Below are 14,504 nucleotides of genomic sequence, written 5' to 3'. Positions count from 1 at the left end.
GCACCAGCCACGACAAGTTTGAAGACGTTCTCTGGATTTCCTGAATGTGACTTTAAATTAGTTCACATTCTTTGGTAGTTAACAGAACTAAATGCTTTGGAGGTACATTTAAAACTGCAGAGAACACTGTAGCACTTCGAGTTTAATTGTGTAAACCTGGCTCTCTATGAACACGAGCAAAGAGTTCTCACTCAACAGAAGACTGCGATGTGAGCACAGTAACATAAAACACTTGGAGATGCCAGAGATTGAACCCGGGACCTCATACATGCAAAGCATGCACTCTACCCCTGAGCTATACCCCCGACATAGAAGGCTGTGGAAGTGACTTAGAGATGTGCAGGTGCTCACAGAACACAATCCATCTTTTGCATCTTTTAAGTGCTCTTGATTAAACTATGCATAGAAAAACAGCGGTACTGATGATTTTCATGGACTGATGCACACTTGTTCTGTACAACTCCAGTGATAAAACCTTGTCTGTAAATATTGTAGAACGTAAAAGGGTGAAACAACGCTCCAACCGCAGGAATGGTAACAGAAAGGATCATTTTCTTATTTAATACGTCCTTTTGAGATGCCTTGTCAACGCACACAGACGTCAGAGCTGAACAAATATTTTGTACACAAGACGGCAGTGCGATATTAGAATTCCTGTCTTCTTGATGGATTCAGACTCTTTCTCAGAGGTCCATGCTTGCCAAATAACTTTACAGCTGTAGCGGCAATGCTTATTAATAAGACAGAATTAAGCGTTGCTGTGCTTTCCTAAATGAGGCCCCATCTCACTCTCCCTCTCTGTGGTGCAGCCACAGAGAAAGTATTCATGCAGGCTGATTTAAGATGTTTTCTTCTGATAAGGGACAGCTCCCAAACGGAGATCCACTTAGCTAAGCCTGGCTATCATGATCTATGGTCATCCATTGGCGCCTATCTGTCTAGGGAGTGCCGAATGGACATCTGGACTGCATTCCTAAGTGTCAGGAGTAAGTGACTCATATCTCACCTTGATCAACCAATCAGGGATTGGCAGGGGGTGGTAACACCACGTGGGTCTCCAATGCCTCCAATGTATTTCTGATGGAGCGCTATGAGCAAAGATTTAATAAGCTACTCCTGCCGATGATTCAGTTTAAAGAAGTAAAAGCTTTGCAAACAAAAGCAACTCGCTACCACAGCCAATATTAAATGTACTTGGTGGCACATTGCCATTTGCACTGGCTCAAAAGTGATCTGGCAGACGTTGTTCCCTACGTAAAGCTGAAAGCGCCAAAGAGCATTTCCATTGAGAAAAAAAAAATCTGCCTTGATGTTAAACATAGAGAGCCTGCTTTTTAGAAGTTCTCCCTCTAAACACCTTGTGCAGCCTCCCGACAGACTAACAAAAAGCGCCTTTTCACCAACTCAATTTATAATACGCCCCTCAAAACTCACAACCGAATAACAATCCACCCGTATATTTGATTTTCAAGATCCATTCAAGGCAACTTGGCTCTTCGTAAGCAAATAATTTCAGGGAAGAAACTCAGTTTAGTCAACTACTGGTGCATTCAGCACAGCACTTGCTCTTGCTTGTCAGGGTGGCCGAGTGGTCTAAGGCGCCAGATTCAAGGACATGTGTCTTTCCAGTGGGCTTGGGTGTTCTGGTCTCCAAATGGAGGCGTGGGTTCAAATCCCACTCCTGACAGCTTCTGTTTCTACCTCTCTTGAATTGTTCCAGTGCTAGCTGACAGTGAATGACTGAAATATAAAAGCAACAGAAGAAAGCAAGCAAGTCAGTGCAATTTATGAGTATTCTGCACTGTTAAAATGCACAGGTTTTCATACTTTTTTGGAATTCATAGCTCAAGAAGTGACTCCTGTTTCATTTTCTATTCACCAACTTGATTTGCATTCCGCCCTCACACCTCACAACAGAATAACAAACGGCTGTTTCGAACGGAGTTTAATGTCGGTTTTTTACTTTATTAGAGAGAGGCACTGAACTTTGGGGAACGTGACATCCACCCAGTATTACTAGTAGGTTGATAAATATAAATGTTCTTTTTCCCCCCGTATGATACCTCGCGAAATATAACGATGGCCAACTCCTTAAGTCGAAATTTAAACCCTTCTCACGCTACAAGACAGTCCGTCAACATCGCCGCGGCCCGAAGCGCGACCTTCGGTATGACGTTGGCGGAAGGGGGTAGGGTAAGTACGTCACAGCCGGGGGAAGCCCCTTTCACGTGAGAGGGGTGCGGCGGGCAACTAGCCCACGGGGGCGAAGAGAAGTTGATTTGCGTGGAGTGTGGAAACACTACACGACCGGGCAAGCGAGCCGTTTTTTTTTGTTTTGTTTTTTCCAGAACATCAGAACAACCGCAAAGATGACCATCGATCCACCTCCGGACGTTTCCTTTTTTGTCCTCTTTGGCCTCCAAAATAAAAAAAAAAACTGGGATCCATCGTGGCGTTGCCAAATTAAAACGTCAACCACTTTTCGGGCTTTCGTGCTGTCCATGATGAAACCGTCATGGTTGTGTAAGCATACGTTACGTCACAGACCGGCGGCGCTCGGACGTGAGGAGTGTCGTTACGTTTTTGAAATGGCACGTCAGACAAGATCTCTGACAAGCTCTCCGAAAAACCCAAACCTGTAAAATTCAATTTCAATTCAGTTTTTTTATATAGCGCCTTTCACAACAAGAATGCCCCAAGGCCCCAAACAAAGGAGTTGTTCCACACCCCCGCCACCCTCTGAGTACAGTAGAGCCCCCTGTAATGACTGGAGGAGCTCACCCAGCTGTGTCTGGAGAGAAGCCGGGGTATCGGCTTCAACCACAGGGCTGGGCGGCTTGTTCCTCACCCCCACCCCCTTCTGTGTACAGAAGAGCCTCCTGTCCTGACTCCAGTAGGAAATGTCACCTGGAGGCAACACACCGGCTTCTTTTAACAGATGACCTCGGGAATCGGGAACAACGGAGCTGTGTGCGGCCGTCTGTACGGAGGGGTTCAGCGCGGGGGGGCTCCGGGCTCGGGTCTGGACCCGGAGGGGGGGGGGGACTGTCTGTGTGGAGTCTGCATGTTCTCCCTGTGTTCTCCGGGTCCAAAGACAGGCTTTTGGGCTAATTGGCTTCTGGGAAAACTGGCCCTGGTGTGTGTGTCCTGTGATGGAGTGCTGTCCTGTCCAGGGTGTGTGAGTGAGTGTGTGTTTGTCATGTGATGGACTGGTTCCTGTCCAGGGTGTGTGAGTGTGTGTGTCTGAGTGTCCTGTGAGGGACTGGTTTCCTATCCAGGTTGTGTGTGTGTGTCCTGTGAAGGACTGGTGTCCTGTTCAGGGTGTGTGAGTGTGTGTGTGTGTCCTGTGATGGACTGGTGTCCTATCTAGGGTGTGTGTATGTCCTGTGATGGACTGGTGTCCTGTCCAGGGTGTGTGAGTGTGTGTGTGTCCTGTGAAGGACTGGTGTCCTGTCCAGGGTGTGTGAGTGTGTGTGTCTGTGTGTCCTGTGATGGACAGATGGTACCAAGCCTGGACACCCATGAGACACTGGCTTCCTCAGAAGACTCTCACGGAGGGCACACTGTCCCTAACCCGGGTCCAGAAGAAACTACAGTGATCTATAATTCCTGCGCCTCGGAAGGGTTTATGACGTCTATGTCCGGCGCCCGCGACCGCGGACCGGCGGTTTGGCGTCGCGCTCCGCAGCTCGAGCTTCGGTGCGAGGCAGAGCGGGAGGGAGTCGATGTGGCCTCGGTGCCATCTTTGCTGGTGAGTCAATTGTGACCGTTGCGGTACAATAAACCATCAATAAACCTTTTCCCACCCCGTCCAGTATTTCTGTCGCGGCCCACGTCCCTTACAATCGACAAACTATTAAAAAAAAACAGTAGCCCTTCGCAACATTACACGCCATTTTTTTTATTTTAAACGTCCTCTAGATACGCAGGTGGCTCGATACCTGTCTTATCCTCGCCGGCGTCTTTATACCGGCAAGTGAATTTTATTTGGGGTCCCTCAGAATTGTGACAGAAATGTCAGTGAACCACAATAAAAAACGAAACTTTTTTTTTAAAGGCGGTGAATGGATTTTCTGAGTAACCGTGTAGCGACTAACATAAGGAAAAAAAAGTTGTCTTTTCCTACGAAGACGTTTTGGTACAGGACTTTCTTTAAATATCAGTTGTGCATAGCGTTTTACAAAAAGTTGATGATGATCTTGGAGATAATTGCAAAGGAAAATTGAGATAACTACCAAAACGTTACGTGTGAAACGACAGGACAGAACTTTGAACCCACAAAGAAACAAAGGTATGAAATATTGCCTCGTCATGGGGGGTTGATAATTGTAGTAAGTGTTCCTAATTTTCGTAAAGAAATGTATATTATGGGAGTCACACGTGAGATTTAGTGTATATACGTTTCATATTGTGCATACATACGTGGTTAAAAAGTGGAATGAGTATGATTATAAACTCGTGTGTCCTATAATCAGATAATTTTTGAACAAGCTTTGATTAGACAGGTGAAAAACAACATCAGATCCTTTTTTTAATATATTCTCACGTCTGAATATAAGCTTCTCCCCTCTGGCCAACATTTCAGGGCTCCCAGGTGTAGATCCCAAATTGAAACAAATATTAATTTGTTACCCAGTTAAACAGTTAATAGAAGTGAGTGACCAGGGTAAATAAAGGTGGGTCAGTGTAAACTGTTTATTCTGGACCAGACTTCGTCATGTGTGATATGTCATGACTTCTTATATTAAGTTTTATCTTTATATTTAGTTCTACATGTGTAATAGATGCGATGTGTGTCCATAAAAAGGTTTCTCCAGGGGAAAATCAAGTTCGTTTTAAAACCGTGTTTCCTTTTTAGGGTACGTTTGCATTCCAAGTGTGGGGTTTTTGCCTTTTTATCATATTTTGGATGTGAATCCGTGGTATTTTTGCTGAGACAAGTTGCCTTTCTTATACGCGGAGGGATCTGCTCGTGAGATGTCCGCTTGGTCCATTTCTGAGCTCAGTATAAGGTGTAGAAAGCACGACTGTCATCATCACCCGCCTCTCACCCAGGTGTGGAATAATGTTGTGACTATTGCTTCAGCAATAACATGCTGATTGCATGTTTCTAGATGGGTATAACAGAGATCTCAACTACTGAGGGGCCTTATTAATAAAGTCTCCACAGCCGAAGCGCTGTGTCTCTTTTCAGCTGGCGATAAACCTTTCCTCGATCCTTTGCTGACTTGTAAAACTGTTCCTGATCAGAATAAAAAACGCTCCCGCTAATACACAAGCACCCGTGTCTCGCCAAAGCTGACAAATAAACAGACGGACAAGCCGCACTGCACGTGTGAACAGGGGAATGAGCGAGCGAGCGGGGATAGGGCGCCTCCTGCGCTTAAAAGCTTGCAGCACCTGGTATACCCAGGCGGTCTCCCATTTAAGTACTAACCAGGCCCATCCCTTTTTAGCTTCCGAGATCAGACGAGATCAGGCATGCTCAAGGGGGTGTGGCCGTAAGCGAGAGCAAAGCTCGCTGGCACCCTTCTTATTGAGAGGACAGCTCCGTCACCTCTTTTACGACGCTACTTTTTTTCCCTTGCGTTTTTCTCTTCTTCCCACGTTCTCTCTCTTCACTGCCTTCGTCCCCGCTCTATTTCACTTCAGCCTTTCACTCTTGCTTCCTTCCAATGAGGACGGAGCTGCGGGAGAAAGGGCGCTATAGAGGATCGCTGTGGAGAGCTGCTGCTGTGCTTTGACATCTGAGCTCTGTGGAAAACGATCTCAATACAATTCTGAAAAACGCGACTCTCCGAACGCCAGCCGAACAAGTCTCCACAGCCGAAGCGCTGTGTCTCTTTTCAGCTGGCGATAAACCTTTCCTCGATCCTTTGCGGACTTGTAAAACTGTTCATGATCAGAATAAAAAACGCTCACGCTAATACACAAGCACCCGTGTCTCGCCAAAGCTCACAAATAAACAGACGGACAAGCCGCACTGCACGTGTGAACAGGGGAATAATAATAATAATAATAATAAACTTTATTTTATATAGCGCCTTTAAAGGTGGCTTCTCAAAGCGCTTTACAGGATGACAATAACAATAAATAAGAAGACTACAACAATAAATAAGAAAATTTCACAAGACAGGACACAATTATAATTACAACAATACAACAATAACAATAGAGGAGACCGTGGAAGATGGTATTAAGAAGAGCAGAGGGGTGAAGAATGGAACCAGTTAAGTAAAGGCTTTTCTGAAAAGGAGGGTTTTGAGTCTGGATTTGAAGGAGTTTAGAGAAGGTGACTCTCTAATATCCTTGGGCAAAGAGTTCCAGAGCTTGGGGGCATAGCAGGAGAAGGCCCTGTCGCCCATACAATGTAGACGGGCTTGGGGGACAGTAAGGAGGGCAGAATTTGAAGAGCGGAGGTTGCGAGGTGGGGAGTAGGGCGATAAAAGTTCAGACAGGTATTGAGGTGCCAAGCCATGTAAAGCCTTGTAGGTGAGCATGAGGATTTTAAAGTCTACGCGGAATTTGACCGGAAGCCAGTGCAAGGACTCCAGGATAGGAGTAATGTGAACACTTGCACTAGACCTGGTCAGGATTCTGGCTGCTGAATTTTGGACATACTGCAGCTTGTTCAGAGTAGATTTAGATACCCCAGGGAGCAGAGCATTGCAGTAGTCAATTCGAGAGAATACAAATATGTTGATCAGCTTAAGATCACAGTTAATGATAGCATAGGGCGTAGTCTTGCGATATTTCTAAGGTGAAAAAAAGATGTTTTGACAGTATGCTGTACATGTGGGTCGAATGTTAAGCCAGAATCTAATATAACCCCAAGGTTTTTCAATTTTGATTGGAGCTCAAGTACAGAGCCATCTACAGACAGGGTTACATGGTTGTTGAGGGCGGTCAAGGGAGCTGTGAACAAGGAGGTTACGCAGATTAGGTGGTCGGCGATATGAGATGATAGGGCGATCAGAAAAGAGGGCCCCAATGGAGGGATCATCCTGTAGGATGGAAAAGTTCTGGTTAATGGTCCTGGGGATAGGAAGTGTGTTAGGGTGGTAAGGAAGCACCAAAGGAATGCAGTTTTTACGGCGGGAGTTCCTGATCGGGTTGATGGTCCGGGGGGTGTTTTTGGCTCTGGCAAGGGCCTTGTCAATCACACTGCTGGGGTATCCTCTGTTGATGAAAAATGAGTACATTTCGAGGGCTTGGTTCTCGAAGTCGATGTCGTCGCTGCATAATCGTCGTAACCTAAGGAATTGTGAAAAAGGAAGAGAGTTTTTAGTGTAGTTGGGGTGAAATTAGCTGTACAGGAGGTAGCTGTGTGAATCCGTGGGTTTGTAATAAACTGAAGTGGACAGTCGGGGGTAGTTGATAGACAAGTGGATGTCTAGAAACGGAAGAGTGGTGGAAGATATGTTAACCGTATATTTGAGGGACGGGTGGAAGTTGGTGAAATGGTGCAGGAAGAACTCAAGCTGATCGTTGGAGCATGTGGCGGCACCGACGCAGTCATCAATATATCGCTTGTAGAGGTCAGGGACATAGCCAGTGTAGGAAGCGAAGAAGCGTTCTTCTACCCAGCTGACAAAAATGTTGGCATAGCTGGGTCCCATTCTGGTGCCCATGGCAACTCCACTGACCTGTTGGTAAAAAAGATTATTGAAAGAGAATGCGTTCAGTGTGAGGACCAATTCTGCACGGCGTACCAGGGTGTGGGTGGGTGGATCAAGCACTGTGCGTTTGTCCAGCATGTGCTTGAGGGCTGTAAGGCCGTCATTATGGGGAATGACGGTGTACAGAGATGTGATGTCCATGGTAAAAATGTAGCATTCGGTACCCTGAAATTGGAAATCATTAAAAAGTTGGAGCGCGTGGTTGGTGTCTTTGATGTATGAGGGAAGATCTTCAACCAGCGGTCTCATGAGGCTGTCGAGAAAGGCTGAGATGTAAGTAGTTGGACAGTTACATGCTGATACGATGGGGCGTCCAGGGGTGTCCGGTTTGTGGATTTTGGGGAGGAGGTATAATTGAGATACCTGTGGATGTTCCATGATGAGCCGGTTCGCCTCCTGGGGGAGCTCGTTACTGCTGATAAAAAGGGAAATGGTGGAAACCACTTCCTTTTGGTAGTCAGTGGTAGGGTCCTGTTGGAGAGGGAGGTAGGCAGAAGTGTCAGTTAGTTGTCTAGAGGCTTCAAAGATATATAGATCCTTACGCCACACCACAACAGCACCTCCTTCGTCCGCTGGTTTGATGACAATATCATCCCTGTTGCGGAGAGACTGGAGCGCCTGATTTTCTCCTTGGGTGAGGTTAGACCTATGTTTACTGGGTATAGGGAGTGCCTTGGGAGCTTGATTAGTGCATTGGTTGATGAAATAATCAACTGGTGGAAAACGGCCAGAGGAGGGAGTCCAACAGCTCTGTTTGGGATTAATGTTGTTAATGACATCAATAACCGGGTTGTTATCAGCTGCCTGTGAAGAGAAATTGTCGGCAAAATGTGCTCTGAGACGGATCCTGCGGTAAAAGCGGTTAAGGTCGACATTGGTCTGGGTGATGTCCAGTTTCCTGGGAACTGGTACAAAACTGAGCCCTTTGCTGAGGAGGGATCGCTCATCCTGTGAAAGGGAAGGGTCAGAAGGTATGGTGACAACAAGGTTAGGGTTGGTGAGGGTGTTCGGGGTGTTGATGGTTTTCTTCTGTAGAAGATGACTGAGTTTTTTGGCCTTCTCTGTAGTGAGAAACTGGTCGAGTTTAGAGTTGAGAGATCTAATGAGGTTAGTTATGAAGGGAAGATGATGTGGAGCTGTCAGCCGTAGAAATTCCTTAGCCTCTTTGATGTTGTTGTCGGAAAGGATAATCTGTTTTTTGAGGGAGAAAATGGTAGAGAGCATTAGTTTCCTAGAAAATTGTTTTAGAAGTCTCTGAGTGTTACTCTGGGTGGTATCAGAGTCAAAAGAAAAGGTATTAAATTTAAGGCGAAATCCTTTAGGGATGATATTATGTCGACGACATCTGTAAAGGAATAGAAGGTGGTTAGAAAGCCTGGTCTTGGAACAGATAGCTGTAAAGAGACGGAATGCTGGTTTAGTGAGAGAAGCGGGCAAGTGGCCCAGGGAGGAAGAGAAGGTATGACGAAGAGATCTAGAAAAAGATTTGGAGGAAGGCATAGTGGGTCGCATATATTTTCATTTTTCTCTTTTTTACATAACACGCTTTCGAGAAATAGACTGTCTTGTAATGAAAGCTGCATTAGAAAATGTGTATCTAAATTAAAATCGGGAATATGTCTTTTGCGTTATTCAGCTTTCTTGGGAACACTATGGGATCTCAGAATTGTGACTTAGAATCATAGAATTGCGACCTAAAAACTCAGAATTTTGACTTTATATCTCACATTTGCAACTTCGAAATAGCCCATATTTCATTGTCTGTCCTTTTGTTATTGTAACGGATTCGGGTTCTAGCCAGCAAGACCTGGGTTTGAGCCAATACGGGGTTTGAGGCACGAAGTAGGGTGGGAGCGGCGAGGGCACAAACCCTAGAACCCGAATCCGTTACAATAACAAAAGGACAGACAATGAAATATGGGCTATTTCGAAGTCGCAAATGTGAGAGATAAAGTCAAAATTCTGAGTTTTTAGGTCGCAATTCTATGATTCTAAGTCACAATTCTGAGATCCCATAGTGCGTTTTTTTTACTCCCTGGCGGAAACGGGCTTCCATAGGTTCTCAGTGCTGCGAAGCAAAAGCAATCTCTGGAAAATCAGACAAATTATTATCAGATCATGTCAAAAGCTGATCAGTATTTCTTTACTGGGAAGCAAAGAAATGCTTGTATTACACATTTTAATATGACATGCAATTACACATGAAAAATAGTAAAATTATTTTCATTGCGGTACGTGTTGATAGAACAGCCCCCTCGATAAAGGAAAGTGTGGACGGACGTGTCGCATGTTCCGTACTCTGTCTGACAGCGAGTTTAACACACTTTCCTCGGAAATTAGAAACTAATTGAACAATAAATTAATCTGAGCAAATTTTACACGTGTGGGTGATTTAATTCTGTCGAAATTGCGTGGAACTCCTCCGCTGAGGTCAGATACACACGGGAAAGTGTTCAGGAGGCTTCACGGAGTCCCGCCTCATACTGGAAGCAGGTTCTAATTAGACGCTGAGAACAATCCGGGTCTCTGTGTGTAATTGATTGTGTTGATTGAGCGGTAGTGTGACCAGGTGTGCGGTAGCAGGCCCTGCCAGTATAAAAACCTAGTCACCGCGTTCACACTTTATGCTTTCTTGCTTCAACACGGTTTTGTGGTTTACTTATTTTACTCCTGTAGCAATTAAGCGGGACGTTAATTTGGCGATGCGCTCGTTTCTCTTTGTGCTGTGCCTGTGCGCAGGGGCCGGGCTCCCCGCACTGGTCTCCGCTGGGCCGGCTGGCTGGGACTCTCGGGAATTGGCGCTCCAGGCCGACCTCCCGGCTCCTGAAGATGCAGCCCAGTTGGAGGACTTGAACCTGGCAGATGCGCCCTCCGAAGACCTGTCTACAAGCGAGAACGACTCGCAGTCCTTGGCTCCCGACTTTCGCCGCCTTCCCGTGTCCAGAGACGCGTACTCGCCCTACTTCAACAAGGAGAAGATGAAGCCGGCAGCCGCCCCTTACCCGCCTACATCAAGAGCGTCCTGTTTCCTCCCCAGCGAGGGCGGCAGCCGGCTCGCCCGGCCATCGGGGGCACCCGAGCAGTGGCTGTGTGGTGCGACTCCAGCAGGATGTACGTGAGGGTCAGTCGGCTCCTGTTCGGCTTCAGCTGTCGGCCATCGGAGGTGACCTTGGGCAACTGCAGCGTCAGCCGAACCACACGCCATTACTTCTACTTCATCTACGGGCTTCACGAGTGCGGTACCGAGCGATCGGTAAGCGGGTCTTCATCTACAGGCAATGTATTGATGTGAACTGTAGGGCTAGTGCCTTTCCTGGGAATACCCCTTCCTCTGTGACCTTGCAGGTTGTCCAGGGCCGCCTGGTGTACTCCAACACTCTCCGCTATGCCCCGCCCTCCTCCAGTGCGCCTGTGCATCACTTCATTCCCTTCTCTGTGCCGATCAAGTGCTCCTACAACAGGTAGGCAGGGCTCTGCTGCTGCTGGGAAAGTGTCCAGAAGCCCTTCATCTCCTCTGTCCTGCAGGTTCCACTACTCCTACAAGGTTGGCTATGTCCCCACGTGGGCCAGGAGAAGGACCTTCTTCAAGGACCTGAAAAACAAGCACAGCTTTGTCCTGCTCACCACCAACTGTAAGCTCCTTGAGCGAGTGGCTCCTCCTGCCAGCAGGGGGTGCTGTGTGCAGGTGTAATGCTGTCTTTCTCTCTCCAGCCCACTGGGTCCGGCTCTCTCCTAAGGATGAGTACTTCCTGGGTCAGCCCATGTACTTCCAGGCCACTGCCTACTTTGCCACAGCGGAGCAGAGGCTGTACATCCACTAGTGTTACGTAACCGAGAAACCGGACCAGCACTCGCAGCCCCGTTTCCCTGTGATCGATAACTTGGGGTACGGCCCCTTCTGGGAGCAGAGGTGGGCAGGAGCCCCGAGAGCCTGCAGGGGTTCATCCTTGTCCTTGTCCCCAGGTGCATGGTGGACAGCACGGCAGATGGCTGCCTGTCCAGGTTTGTCCCCTCCAAGCAGAAGGATGTGCTCCGCTTCACAATTGATGCCTTCCTCTTCCAGAAGAAGCTGTCCAGGAAGGTACTGCTCTCAAAGGCTGCTCAGCCTTCTTGCTCTACTGATCCATTGTCTGCTTTTCCATCCATGATCTAGATGTGAACCAGACTGTGGCAGCTGTAGTGCCTAGAGCTGCCAGCTTGCCTTCACTGATGGCAGAAGGTCCTTCTCTGTCCCTCTATTGGCCTTGATCCCTTAATGCTGTGACCTTCCCTCTTGCAGCATGAAGTGACTGAGCTGTACATGCACTGTCATGGCTGTGGCTCCTGCTAAAGCAACACCAGGGACCAAGTCCTGCACCTACAACAGGGAGGCTAAGAGGTACTTCTGCAAGGAACCTGCTGAGGGTGCTCTGGGACATGCCAGGTGGAGGCCTCACCTGTCCTCCTCTCCTCCAGGTGGGAGGAGCTGTATGGTGACCATGAGGTCTGTGCCTGCTGTGAGTCCAGGTGTGCTGGCAGTCAGAATGAAGGTGGGTCTGGTTCTCTATCCCTTGTGGATGCATCTCTGCCCAGGAGACAACCATGCTTGGACAACTGAGGAATGATCCCGTGCTGGACAAAGGGACTGTGTAGATGAGTAGACTGTGGGTCTCTGGGTATAGCAGATCCCTCACTCCTGGGTGTTACTTGTCCACAGGTACTAGGAGCCTGGTGACCAGCAGTCGGGTGGCTGTGGCACCAGTAGAAGCTCCTCTGGATGTGGGAGCTGACTGGACTGAGGATGAGGAGGGAGACCCTCAGAGCTCCAGTGAAGATGCTGAGAGCACCAGAGAGGATGTGGAGGGAGCAGAGGACTTTGGAGATGTTGGCCAGTGGACAGGTAGGGTCTGGCAGGAGGAGCTCCTGTAGGGGTGGGTGTCCTGCAGTTCAGCTGGATTGTTCTCCTTCTTCCTCCCCAGGTGCCTGAATGAAGGCTCCAGCCTGGCCCTTGTGACTCTCCTGCCTCCAGTCGCCTTGTAATGGCAACATTTCAATAAAGCTGTGAAAGACCCTTCTGCCTGCCCTTGTTTCTTTATGGTTTACAGGTTTGAATGGGGTGGAGGAATTCAAGGGAAGTGAGACCCATTAATAAATTAAAGTACTGTATTTGTGGGGGTTCCACTTTCAAGAATGCTTCCTGTATTGCTGCCAATGAGGACTGAAAATGGCTGGAGTTATAAAGCATTGTACTGGGGGAAGATGGCCGCACTATTCCTTGGACAGGTCATTGTGACTTTTTTTTTTACTGTGGGAGAGACAGAGGTGTTCAATATACTGGAAATCCTCCCGTTTCCGAGAGGGGTAGTGCTTATGGAGTGAGTTGCTACTGTAGTGCCCAGTAAGAGTGAGATCTGATGTCCTATTCTGGGCTGCACAAACTGACTAAAATAAACACAAGGAAGGAATTGTCAACAGGGGCTTGGTGTAAAGTAGGCCTTCCTTCCTTAGCAGAGGAACAATACTGGTGTGTGAATAATGGTACAGTTAGAATCTCGGAGGTCTTATGTTATGGGTGTTGGTTTCACAGCAGTGGTAGTGGACAGTCATAAGTATTAGGATTGAGACTGGAGATCCCAGTACTTGATCCGGAAGACAGGTGTTCACAACTACCTCTACCAGCAGCACAGATGGTGTAGATTGAGACTGAATGCTTACTACACAAAGCCTCTCCACTGTTTCAGTGTCCCGTGTCATGGATTTCAAGTGAATCCTAGTCTTCCTTTGTGACTACCTATAATTTGCACAAATCATGATGGCCCACTAAGGCTGTCAATTTTTAGCCCTACTGCAGTGCCCTATTAAAGTTTCAAGGATTTAGAATAAACTATTTTATATAATGGTTCCGAAGGTGGCTTCTCAAAGCACTTGACAAAATTACAATTAGAATACACAGGATAAAACAATTCCAATAGATTGAGGAGAAAAGTAGAAGCAGAGGGGTAAAGAATAGAACCAGTTCAGTAAAGGCTCTTCTACAGAAGAAGGTGTTGAGTCTGAATTTGAAGGAGTTTAGGGAAGGTGACTCTGGTATCCTTGGGGAGAGAGTTCCAGAGCTTGGGGGCATAACAGCAGAAGGCTCTGTCACCCATACAGTGTAGACAGGCTTGGGGGACAGTTAGGAGACTAGAATTAGAAGAGCGAAGGTTATGATGTGGGGAGCAGGTTGATAATAGATCAAACTGCTACTGAGAAGCAACTGAAATGTGATGGCATGTTCTACATTTTATGCAAGACAGGTAATGTTAGGATTTTATGGAACAGTGGTAATGGCAGCACTTTTGAGGATCGTTGGTACAACGGCAATGCTCAAGGATTCATTTCTAATATTGAGGACAATGGGTTATATACCCATCGTTCTTACCAAAGGATCAGAGACCTTTTGCTATATATAAAGACTCCTTTCCACCACTAATTTATACAGGTTTGGTCCATTTGGGCTTTATCAGTTAAACATTTAATATTGTATTTGTCAGTTTGTTGATGCCTATATATCACAGTGATCTGCACACACATCTTTGACTGAATATGGGCTGCCAAACCTCTCCACCAAACTTATGTATCACGGTAGGTACACAAGAAGTTTCTTTGTAATAACAGGGTTGGTGCCAGTAGTCAGATTGGGTCAATTGCAAGGTAAGAACAGCATCGCATTAACTGGAGATGATCCAGAGATTAGCATGCAGCTCTGTACGCCAGATTACTACCGATTTGCAACGCGCTCGTCTGCTGACTTTAGTCCCCTGCTCAATAATCACAATGTTCCCAATTGCAATGAGCCCAAGGAAA

The 14,504-nt window shown here is 47.1% G+C and overlaps 1 protein-coding gene, 1 non-coding gene and 1 pseudogene across 2 annotated transcripts in view; 2 read left to right on the top strand and 1 right to left on the bottom strand.

The window, feature by feature from the left end:
- Nucleotides 1-10,928, top strand: part of LOC148668277 (uncharacterized) — a 60,822-nt gene extending 49,894 nt beyond the window's left edge. Inside the window, exons 2-3 of the mRNA XM_088632940.1 lie at nt 3,624-3,751; nt 10,419-10,928. Of these exons, the coding sequence (XP_088489066.1) occupies nt 3,624-3,751; nt 10,419-10,798 (508 nt within the window). The 3' untranslated portion in view covers nt 10,799-10,928. The remainder of the gene's footprint in view (nt 1-3,623; nt 3,752-10,418) is intronic.
- Nucleotides 1,575-1,687, top strand: trnal-caa (transfer RNA leucine (anticodon CAA)). The gene is made up of 2 exons: nt 1,575-1,612; nt 1,642-1,687. It is a non-coding gene; the product is annotated as a tRNA-Leu (tRNA).
- On the bottom strand, nt 5,389-5,507 carry LOC148668278 (5S ribosomal RNA; annotated as a pseudogene).
- Nucleotides 10,929-14,504: the final 3,576 nt, after the last annotated feature.

The sequence above is a fragment of the Lepisosteus platostomus genome, chromosome 5 (genome assembly GCF_059453375.1).
Source record: "Lepisosteus platostomus isolate fLepPlt1 chromosome 5, fLepPlt1.hap1, whole genome shotgun sequence".
NCBI lineage: Eukaryota > Metazoa > Chordata > Actinopteri > Semionotiformes > Lepisosteidae > Lepisosteus > Lepisosteus platostomus.
Note: the sequence above shows the minus strand (reverse complement) of the source record. Positions and strands in the feature narration are given on the sequence as shown.